Source organism: Gorilla gorilla, chromosome 4 (genome assembly GCF_029281585.2).
Source record: "Gorilla gorilla gorilla isolate KB3781 chromosome 4, NHGRI_mGorGor1-v2.1_pri, whole genome shotgun sequence".
NCBI lineage: Eukaryota > Metazoa > Chordata > Mammalia > Primates > Hominidae > Gorilla > Gorilla gorilla.
The window spans coordinates 182,939,125-182,963,291 of NC_073228.2; the positions used below are offsets into that span (position 1 = coordinate 182,939,125).

The window sequence follows — 24,167 nt, forward strand, 5'->3', positions numbered from 1 at the left end:
TCTCTCTGTAGCCAGCCTGGCCCGAGCCCCCCACAATGACCATCGAAGCCCCACGTGGTCCTGGAAAGCAGCGTGTTCATGCTGTGGAATGTAAAAAGCTGTTTCCCATCATCGGGGCCAACAGTTCACATGTGAGGCCACGCCTGGCACCAGATGCTGTTGTAAGAACTTTGCGTATATTCATTCATTTAATCCTCACAATTGCATGAAACCGTTATGTCCATCCTGTTTTGTATTGTTATGAGGTAGTCAGTTAAGATGGAGCCAAAAGAGGCAGAGGAGAGGCTCGGGATAACAAATGTACTCACTATTCCTAGAGACAGGAGGCAGGGCAGGCCACACAGGGCCATGTGGGCGAGGCACCTGAGTGTTCAGGAGGCAGAAGACAGGAGTCGGCGGGGAGTAGGGGGAAGCATGAAGCCAGGGCCTTTCTTTGGGTGTCTGAGGGAAAGGCAGGGTGGGTGAATTGTTTAGACTGGCTAGTTTGTGTCATTTCAGTAAGCTCTAAGCTATAAGGATGGGGATGTCCCTAGGTGCCTGGTGCTCGGCCCTGGGGTGATGAAGGCAGAGGAATGTTGCTTCTGGGGTGTGTGGGCCTGAGAGAGGAGGCCTGGCTCTGGCTGGTTACTACATATGGAAGACGTGCCCAGCTCAGTCTTTGCTGTCTCTTAAGAACTGGCCAGCCCCAGCTGGGCGCGGTGGCCATGCCTGTAATCCCAGCACTTTGGGAAGCGGAGATGGGCGGATCACAAGGTAAGGAGATTGAGACCATCCTGACTAACACGGTGAAACCCCGTCTCTACTGAAAAAAAAAAAAAACAAAAAATTAGCTGGGTGTGGTGGCGGGCGCATGTAGTCCCAGCTACTTGGGAGGCTGAGGCAGGAGAATGGCGTGAACCTGGGAGGTGGAGCTTGCAGTGAGCCGAGATGGCGCCACTGCACTCCAGGCTGGGCAGCGAGACTCCATCTGAACAAAAAAAAAAAAAAAGAAGAAGAACTGGCCAGCCCCAGGAAGGGTGGCTCTGTCTGTCCCCAGCCAAAAGGTTTTTTGTTTGTTTGTTTGTTTGTTTGTTTGTTTGTTTTTTGAGATGGAGTCTCACTCTGTCACCCAGTCTGGAGCACAGTGGTGCAATCTCGGTTCCCTGTAAACTCAGCCTCCCGGATTCAAGTGATTCTCCTGCTTCAGCCTCCCTAGTAGTTGGGATTACAGGCATGCACCACCACACCTGGCTAATTTTTTGTATTTTTGTAGAGATGGGGTTTCACCATATTGTCCAGGCTGGTCTCGAACTCCTGATGTTGAGTGATCTGCCCACCTTGGCCTCCCAAAGTGCTGGGATTACAGGTGTGAGCCACCGCACCTGGCTAAAACATAATATACAGAAAAATTTTAAATATATACACAATATATTTCACAACTATTTTATGACTATACAATATTTTACAATCTATTTTACAACTGTGTTGGTATAAAGACAAAATCTTTGACCCTAAAAGGTCATTTTTCTTTCCAATTTGGGGAGAACTTAAAACATTTCCATGAGCCCCTAGAAGCATTCTGGGCCCCAGGCACTGTCCCTACTGCACCTAATGGACAAGTCGGTGCTGCCTGGCATTGATGGGTGGGGAGGGCTGGGGCCACGTGCTCACCTGGAACCTAAGGAGGTGAGGTTCACCCAAACCACATGATCCAAGAGTAGAAGTGAGGGGTCCACAAGAAAATCCCAGGGTCTTTCTCCAAAGAAGAGAGGGTGTGGTAAGGTCCCACGCAGGCAAACCACAGATGACCCAGGCCCGACGCAGCTGAGGCTGAGGCTGCGGCCTTTGGTGGCTCACCCCCTTCTCAGATCCATACTTTCTGGGCCAGGCCTGAGACTAAGCCACGTGGGGGTGAAAGAACCAGGAGCAGGGGGAAGATGTGGGGGAAGGGCAGGCGGAGTGCTGACCCCGAGGACCTGTTTCCCTGGAAAGGCAGCAGTTTTTACCTATCTTATCGCCAACTCAGATGAATTCTTATACCAGCTGCATAACTATACTCTCAAGATCCAGTTTCTCTCTAACTTCAGGCATCCATGTTTTCCTGCCATAGACTCTTGTAACAAACCTCTTTCCTAATAGTAAATAGGTAAAAAAACAAACAAACAAACAAAAAAAAACCCAGAGGCCTTTCTGATCGTGGTGGCTGACAGCAGATCCGGCTGCAGTTCCTCTCCTTTCCCTCCCTACCTCCCTCCCTCCCTCCTTCCTTCCTTCCTTCCTTTCTCTGTCTCTCTCTGTCTCTGTCCCTCCCTCTCTCCCTCCCCCCAGCTACCCCTCCCCTCCCCTCCCATTCCTTTCCTTTCCTTTCTTCTGTCAGCTGAAGCAGCAAGACCACACAGGCCCATTAGTTCATGCAGGGGGCCTTGGTAGGACTTGAAACGGAGGAAGCTATTGTCTGGTTTTGGGCTTTGTATTTCAAATTTCCAAGCTGCAGATAATTGCTATAATAATGTACATTTTACCAGAGCATTAAAAAATGGAAAAGTTTCCAATTACTTTTCTTTCTTTCTCAATTAATTTTCCTTGCAGTGAAGAAGAAATTCCAAAGTTGGAAAAAGTATTTAACCACCTGAAGTTCAATTGCTAATTCACCTCAGTAATATACCTAGTGACAAATCTTTTATCCTCCAGTTTTTAGTGTCTTTACTGATTAAAAAAAATAGAGGTTGACTGGGCCGGGCGCAATGGCTCATGCCTGTAATCCCAGCACTTTGGGAGGCCGAGGTGGGTGGATCACGGGGTCAGGAGATCGAGACCATCCTGGCTAACACGGTGAAACCCCGTCTCTACTAAAAAATACAAAAAATTAGCTGGCGTGGTGGCGTGCGCCTGTACTCCCAGCTACTCGGGAGGCTGAGGCAGGAGAATGGCGTGAACCCAGGAGGCAGAGCTTGCAGTGAGCTGAGATCGCGCCACAGCACTCCAGCCTGGGCGACAGAGCAAGACTCCATCTCAAAAAAAAAAAAAAAAAAAATGAGGTCGACTGAAGAATGAAAAAAATCCTGTCCATTTATATTACTTCTGCCGTTCTTTATCAGTGTGTACATAGGCAGAGAATGAAACCTGGAGGCTTTTGTCACCAGGGTCATAGTTTAAACTTATGAAGTAGACAGTGGGGTTGGGCTGGGATGGTGCGGTGAAGATGATGTCACGACTAAACAGATTTATTATGAAAGAGGTTTGTTAAAAGAGTCTATGGCAGGAAAACATGGATGCCTGAGGTTAGAGAGAAACTGGATCTTGGGAGTATAGTTATGCAGCTGGTACAAGAATTCATCCGAGTTGGCGATAAGATAGGTAAAGGATGCATCAATGGTTATTCCTTGAGAAGAGGTCATGGTTGGTCCTTCTTGTCTTTTAGATTTTCTTTAGTCATGAACTTGTCTTAGCCTTTCTAATGGTGGTTGTGGTTGTTGTTGTTGTTGTTGTTGTTGTTGTTGTTGTTGTTGTAGATGGAGTCTCGCTGTGTTGCCAGGCTGGAGTGCACTGGTGCGATCTTGGCTCACTGCAATCTCCGCCTCTGGGGTTCAAGCGATTCTCCTGCCTCAGCCTGCTGAGTAGCTGGGACTACAGGCGCCCGCCACCATGCCCGGCTAATTTTTTGTATTTTTAGTAGAGACGGGGTTTCACCGTGTTAGCCAGGATGGTCTCGATCTCCTGACCTTGTGATCCACCTAGCTTGGCCTCTGAAAGTACCGGGATTAGAGGCGTGAGCCACCGCGCCCGGCCTCTAATGGTTTCTGTACTTACCATTACTGCATGAGAGAGAGGTTCATTGAGCACTCGTTATGAGCCAGGCACTGTGCATTGTTCCTACATTATGCCATGAGATTTCTATAAAAACCTTCAGGTTTGTAGGGATGGATGATTACCTATCAGCTAGATATGACTATCATACTTACTTGACAGACAAGGAGTCTTTGACTTAAGTAGCTTGTCCAAGATCACAACATGAGAGTTAAGAGAAGGGTTTTAAATGTGAAGCTTTGTGGTAGAACCCAAACCCTTACCCAATAAGCTGGACCACCACGGATCTCAGGAATTGGTCACTCTGGCTGCCAAATTTCTGCTCACCTCTTCTCTCTCTTCCTTTTCATTCTTTTCCCAAAATATAAGGACACATCAAAAGATGTTTCTGGCCGGGGGCAGTGGGTCATGCCTGTAATCCCAGCACTTTGGGAGGCAGGCTGATCACCTGAGGTCAGGAGTTCAAGACCAGCCTGGCCAACATGGCAAAACTCCGTCTCTACTAAAAATACAAAAATTAGCCGGGCTACTCAGGAGACTGAGGCAGGAGAATCACTTGAACCCGGGAGGTGGAGGCTGCAGTGAGCTGAGATCATGCCACTGCACTCCAGCCTGGGGTATAGAGTGAGACTCTGTCTCAAAAACAAAAAAAAGATGTTTCTAAGAATGCCAGTGGTGCACGTTTGAGAGCAGTATTACTCCAGTGAATGAATGTGACCACTACAACCGCTCTGCATGTGAAACATTTTTTGAAAACACGTGTATAGAAGATGTTTCTAAGAGCGCAGCTTGGGTGCGTGATTAAGATGTGTTGTTTCAATGAATAAAGGTGTCCACTACACTATTCTGCATGTAATATACTCTGAAAAGACATGTGTACAAAAGATGTTGCTAAAACATTCTCAACACAGTAGCCAGAGTGGTCCTTTTTGTTCGTCAGACCCTCTAACTGTTACTAAAACCCTCCAGTGTCTCCTCTTCTCACCCAGAGTAAATTAAAGTCCTTGATTTTAGTGGCCTTGGCCTACAGGGCCACACATGGTATACATACCCCAGTGCCTCAGGTGACGGTTAGCTTGATGTGTCACCTGGCCAGGCTATGGTACTCAGTTACTTAATCAAACACTGATCTAGATGTTGCTGTGAAGGTGTGTTTTGTAGATGTGGGTAACCTCTACAATCAGCTGACTTTAGGTAAAGGAGATTTACCCCCAATCATCTGGGTGGGCCTCTTCCAATCAGTTGAAGGCCTTCGGAGCAAAAGTCTCTCTATATATCTTTATCTAATCTATATCTGCGTCTAATCTGTTGATCCTCTGGGCTCTGTTCTCTGGAGAGCCCTGACTGCTCCACTCTGCTGCTTTCCTCACATTTTCTCCCCCCCTCACCCTACTCCTCCATGCCACTCTCTTTGCTGGGTCCCCAAAACACCAGGCCGACCCCTGCCCTTGGGCCTTGCACTTGCCACTCCGCCTGCAGGACCCCATCCCCCAGATATCCCCATGGCTCACTCCCCACCTCCTTCAGATGAAGCCTGTACTGGATTGCCCTATTCGGAATTGCAGCCATCCCCCGCCAGCTGCCCCATTCTCTGTACCCTGCTCTGCTGTTTTCTTTTGTCCACAGCACATCACCCTCTAACATACAGTGTCATTTATTGGTTAGTTTTGTATGTTGTTTATTGTGTGTCTCCACCACTAGGGTGCAAGTCCCATGAGGGAAGCAGTTCCTGTCTATTTTGTCTGCTGATGTATCCCAGGTGCTTAGCACAGAGTAAGCACCCAAGGGTACCTGTGGGACCAAAATGAATAAGCAGTCTGTGGGGGGCAGTGAGGAGGGGCTAGCTGGGAGTGAGATGGGGTCCTGGGACTGCTCAGCTATGGGGCTGGGTTAATGAGTGGGGTCTGTGTGGGCAGTGATTGGTAAGACTGGGAGGACCAATGGTAGGCTAATGGGGCCAGCAGTTTGGGCACCTCTGCAGGGTGCATTAAGGAGACTCTGGCTTTTAGTGGCTGTGGGAGGAATGAGTATCTTGCCCAAGGTCGCTCATCTAGCAGAGCTGGAGTTGACCTCACGAAGACTTAACCATGACACAGAGCAAGGTCAAGCTGTGAAAGCTGACTTAAAGAAGTACACAGGGCATGGGCAAGACAAGGTCTGTGTGCCCTGGAAGCTTTACCTGTCTTACCTGTCTGCAGACCAGAATGGGAAAAATAATTCAGATGTTGATACTACAGGTAAAATCAGTATTTGAGAGCTCTGATCAGACCCAATCTGGCAGATTGTATCAGTGCACAGTGCACAGTGCCTGGGGCCGTGTTCCCCTAGACTAATGTGCCCTTTCTGCTGTTTCTGTTAGGAGAGTCTGCAGGTAAATTTGAGAATAAACCACAGCCAGATGGAGGTGACAGGAGAGGGCTGGGACCCTAGCAATGGGACACAGCACCACTGTGCCATGGAATGGTGATTTTTATAATACTATGTAGGATGAATAAGAGGGAAAAGATACAAGAAGCAGAAAGACTAGTTAGTATTCTGACAGAATAATTGCTATAGGTTGAATATTCATGTTGCTCCAAAATGCATATGGTGAGATCCTAACCCCCATTGTATGGTATTTGGAGCTGGGGCCTTTGGGAGGTTATGAAAGTAGAGCCCTCGGGAATGGGATTAGAGCCCTTATAAAAGAGACCCCAGGGTGCCCTCACACCTCCCACCATATGAGGACACAGCAAGGAAGTGCTGTTTAAGAACAAGCAGGCAGCCCTCACCAGACACCAAATCCACTGGTGTCTTGCTCTTGGACTTTCCAGCCTCCAGAACTATGAGAAATGTCTGTTTTTTAGAAGCCACTGAGTCTACGGTACTCTTTTATAGCAGCCTGAATAGAGTAAAGCAGTAATCCACAAATTAAGTGATGAGGCTTAAAATTTTCAAATTCAGTCTTCTTTTTTGTTTTTGGAGACAGAGTTTTTCTTTGTTGCCCAGGCTGGAGTGCAATGGCACGATCTCAACTCACAGAAACCTCCGCCTCCCGGGTTCAAGCGATTCTCCAGCCTCAGCCCCCCGAGTAACTGGGATTGCAGACATGTGCCACCATGCCCAGCTAATTTTGTGTTTTTAGTAGAGATGGTGTTTTGCCGAGATGGTGTTTCGCCATGTTGACCAGGCTGGTCTTGAACTCCTGGCCTCAAGTGATCCACTCACCTCAGCCTCCCAAAGTGCCAAGATTACAGGCATGAGCCACTGCACTCAGCCAGATCCAGTCCTTTTACTAATTTACTTCTCTACACCCTTGCGTGCCTTTTAGAATTCTATCCAACTGGTCAGTTTCTTCTTATCAAAGCCTTATTCCTTCTTGGTCCCTATCCCTTACATTTCTTCAGCCTTTTCTCCACAGGGTGGAATGTCATTTTTGAAACCCCCCAAGCTACTTGTAATAAGCATCAGCATTCCACTCTGGCTGCCCATACTACAGCAGTTTTTCCCCCGTCAAAGCCCAAGAGGTAGAAAATATTTAGTTTGGAATTTTTCATGTTTAGAAACAAAGGTATCAATATAACAAAGAGTATTTGTGAAGCAGTTTCATTCTATAAAATGTTGAGAAGATTCACTTGGAATTGTGCATTTTATTCCATTTTTGAAGAAGTTTTATGAAACAATATCTGTATAAAGAAGCAACCGAAGACCTAAATCAAACTTTTGGGAAAGGTTAAATTTATTGAACAGGAAGTAACTGAATAAAGTCAGTTACCTGGACTCTTTACAGTAAGCAATGAATGTAATAAATTAAGGGGAAATTTCTAAAGAGCAAAAAGGATAAGAAATGGGACAAAGCTATAATAAATGTGTCAGAAGATTCACACAAGCGAGACAGCCTAAGAATATGGTTACTATACAGAAGCTCTTCTGTAGAAGTCTCAACACAGTGGACCATAGGTGACACCTTATAAATAGGTGGGTAAAGCTTACATCAAAACGTAAATTATACTCTGCTTTAGAGCTCTCATCCCAGAGAGGAGCACTGCAATTTTAACTGTGTAAACATGGAATAAGCCTCCAACCCAGAACTCCATTTTCACCGGAACATATAATTCATACAAATAATTCAAGGGCAACAAATGGGACAAAACCTTCGGTGCAGGTCAGCTCTCACTCGACATAAGAGAAACCACACTGGAAGAATGCCTTATAAATTCCATACATAGAAGAAAACCCACAAAACTTTATTCAGGGGTCCAAATAAATTGATTGGACCTCAAAGAATTCAAACCCATGCATGCAAAAAAACAGGAAAATCTTTAGGGAGCTGTCAACCTCCACTGAACACCACAGAAATGATCAAAGAGGCTAGGTGCAATGGCTCACGTTTGTAATCCCAGCACTTTGGGAGGTGGAGGCAGGAGGATCGCTCGAGCTCAGAAGTTCGAGACCAGCCTGGGCAACATAGTGAGACCTCGTCTCTACAAAAAATAAAACATTAGCTGGGTATGGTCGTGCGCACCAGCTACTCAGGAGGCTGAGGCGGGAGGATTGCTTGAGCCCAGGTCAAAACTGCAGTGAGCTATGATCGTGCCACTGCACTCCAGCCTAAGAAATTGAGCAAGATCCTATCTCGAAAAAATAAAATAATAAAATAAAGAAATGATCACAGGCAGAAACCGTATGCACACACCGAGTGTGGAAAAGCCCTCTTGTGGAAGTCAGTTATTTGTGTACATCAGAAAATTCTGGAAGGAGAGAAACCTTGTGAATGTACTAAATGACAACATCTTCAGTAACAGAGGATGTCCCACTGTACCCAGAATGGTGCATGCTGTGGAGATACCCTGCAAGTAGACCGAATGTGAGAAAGCCACAGGAGTAGATGGGCCTCGCGGTGCATCAGAGTTCCTGCCAGAGAGGCCCACAGGCATGAACATGGCAGAGTGTGAAAGTCGTCTGCGGGAAGCCAGGACTCTACGCCAGAAACTTCACACTGGGGAGAAATCCTCAGTGCAATCAGTGTAGAAATGCCTCTACTAAGAACTGCTTCTGATTCTGAATCACAGAGTTCACAGTGGAGAAAACCACATGAATGTAAAACTGTGGAAAAGTTTTCAGCTAGAAGCCAGAGCGCACTGCACACCAAAGAATTCACACTGGGAGAGACATGAGAAAACAGCAAATGCGGGAAAACTTTCCCTTGGAGATCAGAGCTCACTGATCTCAGAGTTCATACAGGAGAAGAGCCCTATACAATCACGAGGGTGGAACCGCCTTTGGCAAGAAAACACGCCCCATTACCTATGAGAGAGCTGCACAGGAGAGAAACCCTATGGAATAAATAATTCTGGAAAGCATTCAGCAACAAATGAAACGTCCTCATTTGCACTATAGAGAAGCCCTAGGAACACAACAAATGTGGAGGAGAGTCAGTAGCGCAACAAAAATGTTTGTCAGAGGAGAAGCTTTTAAGTTAATTACTTAAAACCTGCAGCAACACCTAGTCCCAAGGTCAAAACCAACTGCTCACCAGAGAAGCTGTATGGGAAAGTTTGTATGTTGGATAAAGTGTGGTTCACCCTCAAAACTAGCTCCAGACATCACAGACTAGAGAATGTATACTGATCTTAAACAGTAGTCAATTTAACAAATGTAAATTCTACTCCCAGGGACATAAAATTCCATAACTTAAACCAAGCTTTTTGTAAAAACTATCAGTGAAAAACAAATGTGCGTGCATCTGCAGCCCAAGCCTCTTCCTCCCCAGGCCTGGCGCTCAGCTTGCAAATGGACTTCCCAGTACCTATGGGGAATGAAGGGTTTCCATACCCGTCCTGAGCCATCCACTTGGGATTCACCCTCACCACGGCCATGACTCTCTGTCGCTGCTCCCAACCTGGAGCTCCTAAACCCATCCCCAACCTGAACACAACACAAATGCACCCCTGCTCCTTGTTCTCACATCACTAACACTCCACACGTGTATCTGAATTTCTTCAGGTTTGGGGGGTTTTTTGGTGTTTTTTTGTTTTGTTTTTTTGAGACAGAGTCTTGCTCTGTCACCCAGGCTGGAGTACAGTGGCACAATCACAGCTCACTGCAACCTCTACCTCCCAGGTTCAAGCGATTCTCCTGCCTCAGCCTCCCAAGTAACTGGGATTACAGGCACCCACCATCACACCTGGCTAATTTTTGTATTTTTAGTAGAGACACGGTTTCCCCACATTGGCCAGGCTGGTCTCGAACTCCTGACCTCAGGTGATCCACCTGCCTTGGCCTCCCAAAGTGCTGGGATTACAGGTGTGAGCCACCATGCCTGGCCAAGGTTTGGGGGTGATTTAAGGGAGTACACACAGGGGAGGAAAACAGCTGTACTCTAAGTCTGACCTTGCCCAATCCCGGGGGGATGGGGGAAAGCCCATGGCATTGGGAATCTCATGGGGGCGCACCCCAGTTCCTCAGCTCACTCTCGCACCCACTGCAGGCCCTTCCCATGCTCACAGGGGTCTCACCCAGGGTCTCTCCCTCTATGCCAGAGGAATCCTACCCAGGCCTGAGTGCCTCTGTCCAGATGCACAGCCCCAGGTCTCCTCTTGCTGAGACAGCTCCTCCTCCACTCCAACCCCATGTTGCATTCTGGGGTCTACACGTTCTTCCACACTGCCCAATCCCCCGGTTATGGGGGTTGACTGAGGGGAGGAAATCTCCCGCAAACCAGGCAAAGCCCAGGGCTTCATCATCCTCTTTGGACTTCGGATGAGAGAATAAGGTTAGTCCCTCTCTAGAGCTAGAACCTTCTCGGTGGCTGTTTCCCACCATGGGAAGCGAGTCTGGTCTGTGGTGAGGAAGCATGAAGCTCACATGCTGGAATCGGGGCAGAGCTGGGTCCAGTTCCTTCTCAAGGCCAGCCCCACCGACGCGGAGCATGGTCTTCGCAAACTCCCTGCCACTGACTGTTCACTGTGGACCCGGGCTCTATGCAGCTTCCACTGCGAGGCAAGAGGAAGAAAGGAGAGGCAGCGAGCAGTCCCCTTCCCACCTGCCCTGCTACTTGTGGTCCTCTGCATCCTCGCCCTTGGGTGGGGCTGCCACCGTGGAGGTGGCCTTGAGGCTCCGCTTTCGCTTCTGCACATTCTGCTCTGGATGGAACAGGATGACGTAGGTTTTGGGTACGTAGAGCATGCCGAGGGACACCGAGGCACTCAGGCTCAAGGACACGGTTAGCGTGGTTGTCTGGATGTAGATCTAGGCCATGGAAGAGGGGACGAGACGGGACTCAGCCCTGCTCTCCCTGCCCTGCCCCACACAGTCCTCACCACATACTCTGGAGCTGAGTCTGTTTCATTTGGGGAACTGGGAATGAGCACTTAGACCAGGACAACAGTATGAGCAGGGGCCCCGCGCCTGAGGGGCTGGCAGCCTCCATGCAGCTCTGGTGTGGGCAGGAGGGAGGGGTGAGGAGGGGTTATTAACAGAGAGACACCTGGGGAAGCGGGAGCTGTGGGAGGGGTGAGGAGGGGTTATTAACAGACACCTGGGGAAGCGGGAGCGGCAGGAGGGAGGGGTGAGGAGGGGTTATTAACAGAGAGACACCTGGGGAAGCGGGAGCTGGAGCATGTCAGTGAATGAGCACGTTTCAAATACATACAAATGAATAAATGGGCAGAGACAAACTTCAGGAGCAGATGGGCAAATAAATGGATGACAGGTGCATGAAATGTTCTGCTGCATATGTGAAGAAATGATGCAGCGATGGGCTGACGCATTAATGGGTTGGCAGTTATAAAGCACACGAAGGCTGGGCGCAGTGGCTCACGCCTGTCATCCCAGCACTTTGGGAGGCCGAGGCAGATGGGTCACTTGAGGTCAAGAATTTGAGACCAGCCTGACTAATATGGTGAAATCCCATCTCTACTAAAATTACAAAAATTGCCCAGGCGTGGTGGCAGGCACCTGTAGTCCCAGCTACATGGGAGGCTGAGGCTGGAGATTCACTTGACCCAGGAGGCGGAGCTTGCAGTGAGCCAAGATCATGCCACTGCACTCCAGCCTGGGCAACAGAGTGAGACCCTGTCTCAAAAAAAAAAAAAAAAAAGCATATGAAGAACTTGAATTAAAAAAGACAAGCTAACTGTAACTGGGTGACAGAGTGAGGCAATTTCTCTCAAAGAAATGAAAATGATAAAAAAAGAAAAAAAGAAGAGTGGAAGTTAAGAAGAGGGATTAGAAGCTTGGAAAAGTGAATGAATGAACAAAGTAAGAAGGGAATGAGTGAATGAACAAGCAGCCAGATACGGGATAAACAAAAGCACGAACAAGCATTTAATCTCATGAATGAATCAACCAGCCGGACAGGCAGGAAACAGGGAGCGAGACCTCCTGGGGACCTCATTACCTTTTCAGCTGACTGGGCAGTGCCAAAGAAGATGGGCACGAATGCCAGCCAGATGATGCAGGTGGTGTACATGGTGAAGCCGATGGGCTTGGCCTCGTTGAAGGTCTCGGGCACGCCACGGGCCTTGATGGCATACACTGTGCACGTGACCATGAGCAGGAGGCTGTAGCCCAGGCAGCCGATGAGAGACAGATCCGACATGTCGCACTTGAGCACCCCTCTGGCCTGCTCGGGGTCCACCGTCCGCTGTTCCTCATAGTCAATCACGCTGTGTGGGGGCCGGGCCCCCAGCCATGCTATCGCCCCCACCACCTGCAGGAGCCAACACTGCATCAGACACAGCACTTTCCAGGGACAAATCCATTCCAGCCCTGACAGAGGCCCCTGCGGGTCAGGATCCCCTTGAGGCTCTGGCCTATGGAGGGGATGCTCCACCTCTTCGTGGTGGCTCTCAGGAGCACTCAGTGGAGAAGAGGGGATGGCAGCCCAGGCAGGGGCAGCCCAAGAGGGGTCCGTCCAAAGGCCCATGACCTGGCAGCCGCGGAGAAGGGCTGTGCCGCTCGTATATGTTGGCAACATCAGTGCAGTGTGCATAAGGGGCAGCTTGGTGTCCTCTTCCTGCATTCTAGCCATTACCAATGCCATTTACTGCACCCCTTCAAGGTAGATGGCTGCGGCCGGAAGCTCTGGAACTGAGGCCCTACTCACATCGCCTCTCTAGCCTCCTCACGTGTAGTGAGCTTCAAAATCAGGGCACGCCACAGGCAAGAGAAACAAAGGAGCACTCAGTGGGGAGGAGCAGGAGTGGGAGCTGATGCTGAAGAGTATTGGAGTCTGTGCAGGCCCTCACAAGGAGGAGATGGAGTTACCACTCCCTCACATGACAGGAAGCACAACCTCAAGCCAAGGAAAGCTGGGAAACAGGAACGAAGCCACCTGCATAAAGGCGGGACCCTGGAAGGGCTGCCCCACACGTTCGCGCAGGTTGTTCACTGTACAAGAGCGCCTGATTGGGGGCGGGGGGTGGAGCTGGAATCCAGCCTGCGTGCCAGTGTCATGCCGAGCACCTGGAGCTGGGCCATGTGATCCTGCTGGAAGGGATGCTTTGCAGTCATCTGCCCACCCAGAAGAAGCAGCTTTTTGTGCTTCTCCCAAAGGCAGCAGACCCCTGAACAAAGGACCTTTCAAATAAGTGGATCACGAGGTCAGGAGATCGAGACCAACTTCCAAAATAAGTTTGGAAGTTCCTACTAGAACAAGGCTCCAGGTGGGAAAAAAAAAAAAGTTGCTCATGAGAAACAAAAATGCAAGCCCAGGGCTGCACAGCGGTAACCACCAAAGCGGCCCACAGATGCCGCAGCCCGTGGAGTGGGGAGCGAGCGAGCACGCCTCATTCAGAACAGACTCCTGCAAAATAACAGCAAATGAGCAAAGGACAGGAACAGGCTGAGCCCAGGAGAGGAAAGCCCCATGGCTGGCACACTGGTGCTAAGTGCAGGCGAATGGAAGCCACAGTGAGATGCCATTTTGCAGCCCGTCATGACGTGGTAGTCATGGCAAAACACCTAGGCCAGTTGCAGGCTTGTGTGTTTTTAAAGATCCCTTGTATCTGGAAAAGAGGGTACAGTGTGGGGCGGGCAATGGCTAAGGCTGGGGAGGAGAGCTGGGGGTCCCCAACAGGGTCTAAGCATCTCCACCTGGGAGTGGGGGAGCAGGAGCACCTCAGGCCGGGACGTAGAGGGCACCTTCTCAGGATGTGCGGCACACGGAGACCCTGGGCCTGACCAGGGGACACTCAGACCCTGTTACGTGGAGGAGGACGGGAGCACCTCCTAGTCATGGAGAACTGCATGACCCGAGGCACGTGGCGTGTGTGGAACGAATAGAGAAGGGGCTCGCCGGGAGTGGACAGCACCGGGAGTGCTCCAAACGGGTGAGCAGGTGTTCGCACCGAGGCCACCCTCCACCTGGCCCTGAGAACCCAGCTGGCCCTGCAGTGTCACACCAGGTCACCCTCCCCAAGCCATCTGTCTCTCGTACTCTTCACACAGAAAACATCCAGGGCGCCCCAGACTCCAAGAGTTGTCTCCAAGGCTGTAATAACTTTACTGTCTTAGGAAAATCCCCCAAAGGAGCTCCATTATTTAACGGCCAGCACGAAACGCTGGCCACTGGATGGAATTCGACGCTCCACTCCACAGTAAAATGTTGGACCCTGTGCCTCTCATCCACACTGCCCCAGGGAACAGGGCAGCAGAGACTCCCTTGTGGAAACAGGAAAACCGGTCAGATAGCTCTTCGTCCTGTTTCCATATGTGAGCCAAATTGTAGAAGAGCATGTTCGGTTTAGAAAATAACTTCACTGTTGTACAGAAAGATCTCTGGAGGCCCACACTCCCCACCTTACTGCCCCGTTTTCCTTCAAGGACCCAGCAGGGGAGATGGCGGCCCTAACTGAGCTGCTGTCACAGGAGGGGAGGGGCTCCATTTCCTGTGGCCTTAAAAAAAAAAAAACAACTCACTGGGCACGGCGGCTCCCGCCTGTAATCCCAGCACTTTGGGAGGCCCAGGTGGGTGGATCACGAGGTCAGGAGATCAAGACCATCCTGGCTAACACAGTGAAACCCCGTCTCTACTAAAAATACAAAAAATTAGCCGGGCGTGGTGGCGGACACCTGTAGTCCCAGCTACTCGGGAGGCTGAGGCAGGAGAATGGCGTGAACCCGGAAGGCAGAGCTTGCAGGGAGCTGAGATAGCGCTACTGCACTCCAGCCTGGGCGACACAGTGAGACTCCGTCTCAAAAAAAAAAAAAAAAACCACAGGAACCAAAATAGAAAAGAGTGACTCTAAAAACAGCATTTATCTTTTTGTTTTGAGACAGGGTCTTACTCTGACGCCCAAGCTGGATTGTAGTGGTGCGATCTTGGCTCACAGCAACCTTCAACTCTTGGGCTCAAGCGATCCTCCTATCTCAGCCTCCCAAGTAGCTAGGACTACAGGCACGCACCACCATGCCTGGCTAATTTTCATATGTTTTGCAGAGACAGGGTCATGCCATGTTGCCCAGGCTGGTCTCGAACTCCTGGACTCAGGTGATCCACCCACCTCAGCCTCCGAAGGTGCTGGGACTACAGGTGTGTGCCACTGTGCCTGGCCCTTTTGGCTTTGTAACGTTGCGGACAGTCCCCCTCCCTGCCCTGGCCCTTGGGAGCCTACGGACCCACCTGCAGGGAGGTGAGGCTGAAGGTGATGACCAGCTGCGAGGTGGGGCTGATGAAGGGAGGGGGTGTGACCGAGCGCTTGCCCTGCTCAAAGATGCGGTAGATACGGTTGGTCTTGGTGAGCAGGGCAGAGTAGCTGAGGGTCGTGCCCAGGCCCAGGAAGAGCCTGCGGGCGGCACAGACCGCGGCCCCAGGCTCAGCCACCATGAGGAAGGTGATGGCGTAGATGAGGAAGATGCCTGTGAGGAGGACGTAGCTGAGCTCTCGGCCCGAGGCCCGGACGATGGGCGTGTTGTTGTGCCGCACGAAGGTGGCCACCACCGTGGTAGTGGCCATGATGCCCAGCACGGCCAGGAGGAGCGGCGGGGCTGCCCAGGGGGAGGACCAGCTCAGGCGCACCACAGGTGTGGGGCGGCAGCCCGTGTGGTTGGGCGTGGGCCTCATGTCCCCAGGACAGGCCTCGCATGTGAACTCGTCCACCTGGAAGCGGTACCCGTCACAGGCCTCGCAGTGCCAACAGCAGGGGACGCCCTTCACCATCTTCTTCCGCTCCCCCGGCCCGCAGGGCAGGCTGCACAGAGACGAGGGCACCTCGTGGGGGTCGCCAGACCACTGCAGGGCCTCCACCTGGGACACACAAAACACAGGCTGGGGTGTCTGCCTCCGGGATCCTGGGCCCATGCCCACCCGGGGCTCGGTCTGCACACTCACATCCAGTCTGAGGATCTCTGCCCACTGGCCCACTGCCTGGTACCCGCCACTGCTGGCACTGCCATTGGTCGCCTGGTACTGGAAGATGTCGTACCGCCCGGGCGCATCTCCGTTCTCGTTGAACATCACAGGGGTTCCTGCACTGCCTGGAGAGAGAGTCCGTCATCCTCGGTGGTCCTCCAGCCCAGCAGAGCTGGCCTCCTGGGGAGGCCCCAAGGACCAACAGGAGAAAGGAGGGGCTTAACAAGCATCACTGCTCATAAGGGACGTGCAAATCCAAGCCGCAGGGAGATCCCCCTTCACCCATTGGGATGGCTTCTATCCAAGAACCAGAAAATAACGAGTGTTGTGAGCGTGCGGAGAAATCGGAACCCTTGTGCACGGTGGGTGGGAAAAGGCTGCAGCCGCTGCAGAAAACAGTGTGGAGCCTCCTCAAAAAATTAAACACATGACCCAGCAGTTCCACTCCTGGGTAGATACTCAAAAACTAGAAAGCAGGGTGGAAAGAAATGCTTGTACAGCCACGTTCACAGCAGCGTTATTCACATAGCCACAAGATGAAAGCAACCCGAGCGTCCACTGACAGAAGAATGGACAAACACGATGGGGCCATTCACACAAGGGGATGCGATTCAGCCTTCAAAAGGAAGGCAGTTCTGACCCATGCTATAAAATGGATGGACCTTGAGGACATGATGCTCAGTGAAACAAGCCAGTCACACATGGGCAAATACCGTCTGATGCCACCACAGGAGGTACCGAGGGTAGACAATTCATAGAGAGGGGCCGTGGAATGGGGGCTGCAGGTGCTGGCGGGAGGAGGGGATGGGGAAGTGTTTAATGCATACAGAGTTATGGTTTCATAGATAAGAGTTCTGGGGATAGATGGTGGTGATGGTTGCATAACATTGTGAATTTATTTTTATTTATTCATTTATGTATGTATGTATTTATTTATTTAGAGACAGAGTCTCACTCTGTCGCCCAGGCTTGAGTGCAGTGTGGCACAATCCCAGCTCACTGCAACCTCTGCCTCCCGGGTTCAAGCAATTCTCCTGTCTCAGACTCCCGAGTAGCTGGGATTACAGGCACCCGCCACCAAGCCCAGCTAATTTTTGTATTTTTAGTAGAGACGGGGTTTCACCATGTTGGCCAGGCTGGTCTCGAACTCCTGACCTCAAGTGATCCACCTGTCTCGGCCTCCCAAAGTGCTCGGATTACAAGAGTGAGCCATCGCGCCCAGACTGAATGTATTTAATATCACTGAACTCTACACTTAAAAAATGGTTAAGGTGATACATTTTATATTATATGTATTTTATCACAATTAAAAATGAAAAAAGTTTCACTGTCCAGGCGAGAGGATGAGTTGAGACACGGAGAGAGGTCTGAGTGACAGTATGAAATTGGAATGACTTGAACAGTGAGCTCTATTTTTCTTACAAGCTTGTTCCACCAGCCTGCAGAGATGCTCTGGAGTCATATTAAATTGAATTGATTAGCAGAGACCATGGCGGAGAGAAGGTGGTGAGTGAGTGTTCAGCGGAAGAGCGGAGTTTTGAATTGTGTAAAGGATAGTAATTGAACAGAAAGTCATCTCTCCACAAACCGTGGACAGAGCTTGAGTCCACTGGGGTCTCCTCAGAAGACACAATTTTGAGCCCTGACCACACCCCAAGCCTGGTGCCAAGGGACAGGTCAGACCCACGCCTGTGCCTGGCGCATGACCCAGAGTGGGCGGCATGTCCCTGGGTAGGCGCCCCACGCAGTCTTAACTGTGCCCCACGTGCACCCCCAGGGTCCAGATGCCCTCAAGCTCTGCGCAGTGGAGGGGAGTGTGGCGTGACCCACTGGGGGTTCCTGGCAGAAGGGATCAGAGAAGCTCCCCAGCATCTGAACTGTGCAAACCAGCGCAGGGAACACTGAAGCCTGGGGAGGGAGCAGTGTTAAAAAGTGGGGACCGGAACTTGTCTCATGTCTTTGGCAATCAGCCCCAGGCGCCCCCATTAGACCACTCAGCCTCACCCAGCCCTTCCACCCTGAGGTCGTCCCAGGCCTCACAGAAAAATCCAGCCCCCCAGCTGCCCTTCACTGCTGCAGGGGGGCAGGCACCCACTCACCATTGAAGCGGACAGCTCGAATGTACTGCAGAAGCGTCCGCCCATCGGTGGGTTCCATCGCCGGGCACAGGCCTGTGTGCCCAGGGCAGAGTGCCTGGTGCATGCTGTGGAGGGCGTGGGCAATGGCGTACACCGCATCAATCACAAACTGCACCTTGCCCTCCTGCTCATAGGTGGAGTCCCGGCCGATGCGTTCCTCGCCTGTCCTAGGGATGCCCAGAGAAAGTGTGCCCGGCCCCCATGCACCCAACCCGGCCTCCCGCCTTCCCCCTTCCCACCCTCACCACCATCCCCACCTTCCCCACCCTCACCACCCTGGGCAGCTCTCACCTGTGCATTTGCGGGTGGAATCGTCTGACTGGGTACCTGAGCTGGTCAGTTTGCAGTTAAAATTCTCTTCCCAGAACTCGGCGAACCAGATGTTCCTGCGGTTGTTCTCCAGGGATCGAGTCATGAAGTACTGGTCAAATCCTACAGACAGGGAAGAAGGGGGAGGGTGGCGCTGACCTGAGCCAGCTGTGTTTCTCCTGTGTCTCTCTGCCACTTGCTCACTTTCAGCTAGGAGTGGCCGGCCAGGTGAGCTAGGCGTGGCCAGGTGAGCTAGGCGTGGCCAGGTGACCAAGTTCTGATTGGTGGACGCAGAGCCAACTGGAGGTTCCAGGGTAGCACTTACATGATGATGCAAACTCAGAGCCTCACCATTTGAAAGACTTTTATCCCTGCTCCTTCTTTCCTGTTAGGATGCTGCTGTGAAGATGTAATGGGCGGAGCCTCAGCAGCCATCTTGTGACTATGAGACCATAAGCAGGAAGACCCAAGGCAACCACAGGGAATGGTGGAACAAAGGAATGGACAGAGCCCAGGGCTTTGAGAGCGCATTCACTCACTGCCCCACGCCTAAAGTCACCAACTCTCAGACCTCCTGTCTTGTGATGAGATGCCTTTATCGCTAAAACTACTCTCAGTCCAGGCTGCCACCTGCACCCAGATGCAACGCAGCTGAAATAAAAGGCGTGATGGTATATATCCCCCTAAGGCTAAGAGGCCCTAGCAGCCAGGGCTCAGCCTTTCCAGGGTCTGTATTTCATAAAATAGTCCTGAAGGATGTCATCAAGGTGTCCTCGGTCCAGGCTTGGGGAAAATGAGCAATCCTATTGTAAAGTGAGCCATCTGTTCCTGCTGGATTCATCCAGATCCACAGGTGGGACTGGGGGTGCAGAGGCCTCATCACTCTGATCACCAGGATGGTATATTCCGTATCTTTGGTTTCTCTCCCTCCCACCCTCACCCTCAGATTAGAATGTCTTTGGCAGCACTAGAAATACAGGCACTAAATTAAGAAACAAAACCAAAAACCCAACAATTCCTCCCCGTCCAGTGAGTGGAGCGTGCTTTCCTCGCACGCCATCCCAGTCAAGCGCTGCTTGGAGGGACGCGTCCACAGATGATCGGACTCATAGGATCTGGGGATCTGAGGAGGGATCTGGATCATGGCACCAATTACACAGATGCAGAAAATGGGCATCCCCAAGAGGGGGTGCTGGGGAGACGCGTGGGGTGGGGGATGCAGTGCCCCTGGACTCACCGTCGATGGAGGCCCTTTTGGGCAGGATGGTGATGGCCCCGACGGCCACGTCCTCCAGGCTCAAGATGGGTGAGGTCTTGGCTCCCCAGCTGTCTGAGCCGACCCACAGGAAGTGGCCGGTCAGGTTGGCCTGGCGAGCTGCCTCCAGGACCCGCCTGGTAGGAGCAGGGCTGGGGTGAGGGAGGGCCTGGGAGCCTCCTCCAGCTCAGCCCCCATCCCTTCCCACTCTATCCATCTCCCTTGCTCTATAATCACTCACCAGATCCTTGTTTCTCAGGAAAAACGGGGCTGGGGGCATTTAGGGCACCTTCCCTGGGCTTTCCTCTGACCCTAGGCCTGCCCACTTGCTCTGCCCACTGTAACCCACTGTTCAGGGGGCTCAGAGGGACTCCTTGGGGGAAAATCCAGTTCGAAGCCAGCCCCTCCCCACATGCCTCCACCAGCGTCACACCCAGCCTCCTAGACTGGAGATGAACTCAGGCTGGTGGGTCTCGGGCTGGGGTCCGCAGCCTCTGTACGGACCCTGGGCTCCTTCCCTCACAGCTCATTTTCTGCACTAGGGTCTGCCCACAGGTCCCTCCCCACACCCTCAGGAGCTGTAAACACAGACACATGTTCTGTGCGCTGTTCAGTCTGGGCTTGTGGCATCTCCCCAGACCAGGCTGCTTCTGAGCCTGGGCACCAGACTCAGAGGCAGCAGCAGGGAAGGTAGGGGGTGCGGGGAGCAGGGGAAAGGGAGGTAGGGAGAGTGTGTAAGGCGGCGATGTGCAAGAGGAGGGGTGGGACCCTCAGGGAGAGCCCCAGGGGCCCGGTGATTGTGCCACTGTCCCACCTGATGTCATCCTCATTGGCAAAGATGATGATGCCCCGGGCGTTGGGCGTCTCCATGAGTCTCCTGATCACCTTGCTGAACTCTCCTGGCTTTGGTTCCCTGGGAATCTTGATAGACTGGGCAATACAGACCCCCCCTGGGCGTTGGGGGTGCCAGAGTCAGCTTCTGTCCCACCCACCCACACACCCACCTGGCCACCGCTGCAGAGGACTGTGTAGCCTGGCTGAAGGGTCTGCAGGGGTGAAGTCTGGCCTGCACCCTCCGCCAAGCCTGAGGCAGGGCTGAGTCGTCCAAAAGAAAGAGGTCCCGCCCACATGGAGCACCAGCCAGGCAACCTCGGCCCAGCATGGACCTGGGCCCCCCATCTTTCTGCTTCTGCCCCACCCGAGGGCCCCGGGCCCACACTATGTAGACTCCTTGGTGCCTCGGAGCCCCCAGCTCACCAGCCTCTCGGGAGATCTGAACGAAGGCCTCGACCCCACTTTCACCATAGTTGCCCTCGGAAGCCAGCGTGGACACATAGTTCCATCCCAGTGCCCTCACGATGTCCACCATGGCCTGCGCCTGGTAGGAGTCGGGTGGCACCACCCGGGAGAAGAAGTCATAGCGCGTGGAGTCGCTGAGCTCCGGGGCTGTGGAGGCATAGCTGATCTGGGGTATCTGTGGGGCAGGAAGGACAGCTGGGCTGTGGATGGAGGTCAGTAACTCGAGAGAGGGAGGGCAAGGGGGGCCCAGGACACGGACGGGGCACAGAAGGTGTGTGGCAGGGACCTGGGACACAGATGGGAGATGGAAGGGTTGGGGTGGGGACCTGGGGCCAGCTGGAGCAGCCACCTGGAAAGGCTGGAAGCTGTGGGCAAGGTCTGTGTTTTGCGAGTGGGACTGAGAATTCCGTGAATGCTGTGCAGGTGGGAGGTATGCAGGGCTGGGGAGAGGGCAGGACCGCCACATATACTGGTACAAGCTGTGTCCTGAACAAGAACCCCCCAGCAGAGGGCCTGCAGCCCATCCAGCTGCATCTGCCTGTCCTAGTCAGCCCCAGGGCAAAGCACGTTTTCTTGATTCACACCAAGGGGTGGTCTGCAGGGACGGGCAGCCCTAGGAGGGATTAGGGCAGACAGGGGAGCAGCAGGGGGTGTTCGATTTAAAGCTGTGTCTGGCCTAGGATGGGGTTTGTTGGAAACTGAGTTTCTCTGCATGCATTAGAGTGATTAACAGCAGAGACCAGAGGCTGAACTGACCGGGGAGTGTGGAGGCAGAGACACGGGGCTGAGAAGGCCGCCAAGAGGGGGCTATGGGGCTCCAGGGCAAGAGGGGCTATAGCAGGAGCTGGTGTGAAGGCCAGAGAGGGGGAGTTTCTGGAAGGAGGGAGGGGGGCTGGTCCAGGGTTGTTTGAAGCAGGATAGAAAGTATAGAGACAGCATGAAAAGGAAGCCGGGAGTGGCAGGGAGAGAGAAAGAAAGAGGGAAGGTGGGAGTGGAGAGAAACAAGAAGGAGAGAGGGAGAGAGAGAGAGAAACAACTGAGGAGACCGAGAGACGAGAAAGGCCCAGTGGCCACAGCTCAGTGAATAATGCTGTGGTCCTCCCAGCTCTCCTGGACACTTGAGTTTGGGAACAACCCTCCCATGTGCCCTGGACCTCCTGAGGGAAGTTAATGTAAAATGCCTGCCAGCACGGTCGTGCGGCTGGGAAATGAATATAGTTCTTTTAGACCGGGAATTGCAGCATCTTGCCTGTGGCTGTGTTTTGCACAGTTTTTATTAATGTTTGCATTTCTAGCCGGGCAGCACAACCTCAATCTGGGCTGAGCTGGCAGCAGCGGGCCCTGGGCTCACAGAGTCCTGCCCGCCTGAGTCCCCAGCTGGGCCCCTGAAGGCCTTGGGGTCTGGAATCTCTGCATTCGACCTTGAGGACAGAGACAGAAACTAGAGCTCTAGGCAGGGCTGGGGACACATACAGGTGGGTGAAAAACCCCTGGGCGGCCACACAGCCTGTCTGGTGCCAGCGTGGAGATGTCACATCAACACTGCCAATCCGAGGAAACAGGGATGGGGGCTTTCATGTGCGCAGACGATAGGGAGCGGCCCCGCTCGCCTGGAACAAACACAGACGCTGCGCCCGGGAGTCGGAGAAGCTCTCAGGAAACAGAAGTTCCTCTCCTAGGTAGATGGAAGCTAGGCCTTCCTCCTTCACAGACAGCCGGATGCACACAGGCCCCTCCCGCCGCAGAACCCCAGAAAAACTGTCCCACAAACCCCCGTGAATGACCAAATCGAAAACCCCCAAACTTGTATGCCAAAGCCCCCCTAATCCCGATTCTGCTGGCCCCTAGGACTGCAAGGAACATGCTGCCCCTCACGGGACAGTTCCCTACATTTGAGCACAGAGCAGGGCCAGCCCGGGCACCTGCGCAGGGCAGGGTGCAGGAGACCAGAGCTCAGAAGGGAACGCCCCGCCCTGCTCTCAGATGCCCCTTGAGGGAGAGTTCAAGGCATTTTGAAAATAAATGTAAATGATCAAAAAAGAGAAAGACCAGACCTTTCAGGCCTATCCATCCCCCATAGCAGCCCAGGGACACGTCCCAGTTGCTGCTCTGGAAGAAGGGCCCGGGTTCCAAAGAAAACTCAAAGTTGAAATATCACTCGAGCGCTCCGCAGGCCCAGGGGGCAGGAGCACCTTGTATGGTTGCAGGGGGTGTGCCCAGAACAAGGGCACCCGAGCAGGCTGGCAAATGGGGACTGAAGTCAGGCCGCCCTCCCCAGCCAACCGGCCAGAGGCGTAGGTGGCACCCGCCCGGGAAGGGGCGCCCTTGCGGGGCGGGGTAGACAAGGGCGGGTGGAGTGTTTGGGTGGATCCGATTCAGGCCTGCGTCGGGCTCAACTGACAGGGCTTCTTTGACGCTGTGTGAATTCGAGTGATTAAAACGGAGACTCTTCCAGAAGAAGTAAAGGAAGGAGACTTGGGCCACCCCAGGGCGAGGACGGGAGAGAGACGCTGGACACCGAGCCCGGCCCCGCGGCCCTCACCGCAAACAGGCGCAGCACGTTGGCGACCATGATGGAGACGGAGCTGGCCGAGGCGCCCACGACGGCCACGACGCGCTCGGGGGGCGCGGTGCGCAGCGGAGGGACGCCTCCTGGGCAGCGCACGCCCACCTCGTCGCCGTCGCCGCGGCCGCGGATCAGCGCCTGCACGAAGCTCAGCGCCTGCTCCAGCGCGTAGGTGTCCCGCGAGCAGGTGTCCAGCAGCCGCGCGCCCAGGCGCACGCCGGGCAGCAGCTCGGGGTCGGCGTTAACGCGGTCCAGCGCGTACAGCATGGCCTCCAGCCGGTGCACGCCCTGCTCCTTCTTCAGCGGCCCGCACGCCCTGCCCGCCGCGCCCCGCGCGTGCACCGGGAACAGGCCGCCCAGCGTCAGGCCGCCCGCCAGGCGCACAGAGCCCGCGGCGCGCGCCAGGCCCGCCTGCGCCAGCCACGCCAGCGGCAGCAGCGCCACGAGCAGCGGCTCCCGGGCTCTCCGGGGCCGCGCCAT

The 24,167-nt window shown here is 53.0% G+C and overlaps 2 protein-coding genes across 3 annotated transcripts in view; one reads left to right on the forward strand and one right to left on the reverse strand.

The window, feature by feature from the left end:
- LOC109027078 (zinc finger protein 454) overlaps window positions 1-19,325 on the forward strand; it is a 48,715-nt gene extending 29,390 nt beyond the window's left edge. Inside the window, exon 6 of one of the 2 annotated variants that reach the window (XR_008679656.2) lies at window positions 18,960-19,325. The gene's annotated coding sequence lies outside the window, so the exon portion shown is untranslated. Of the gene's footprint in view, window positions 1-11; window positions 11,299-18,959 lie in introns of those variants that run through there. The other variant, XR_008679655.2, reaches the window with a different exon arrangement.
- Window positions 10,819-24,167, reverse strand: GRM6 (glutamate metabotropic receptor 6). The gene is made up of 10 exons (XM_004043125.5): window positions 23,664-24,167; window positions 21,080-21,296; window positions 20,637-20,772; window positions 19,805-19,959; window positions 18,550-18,690; window positions 18,220-18,420; window positions 16,100-16,245; window positions 15,392-16,015; window positions 12,167-12,478; window positions 10,819-11,016 (listed from the first exon to the last, which is right to left on the reverse strand). Exons 1-10 carry the CDS (start codon window positions 24,165-24,167, stop codon window positions 10,819-10,821), a joined length of 2,634 nt encoding a protein of 877 aa, XP_004043173.1.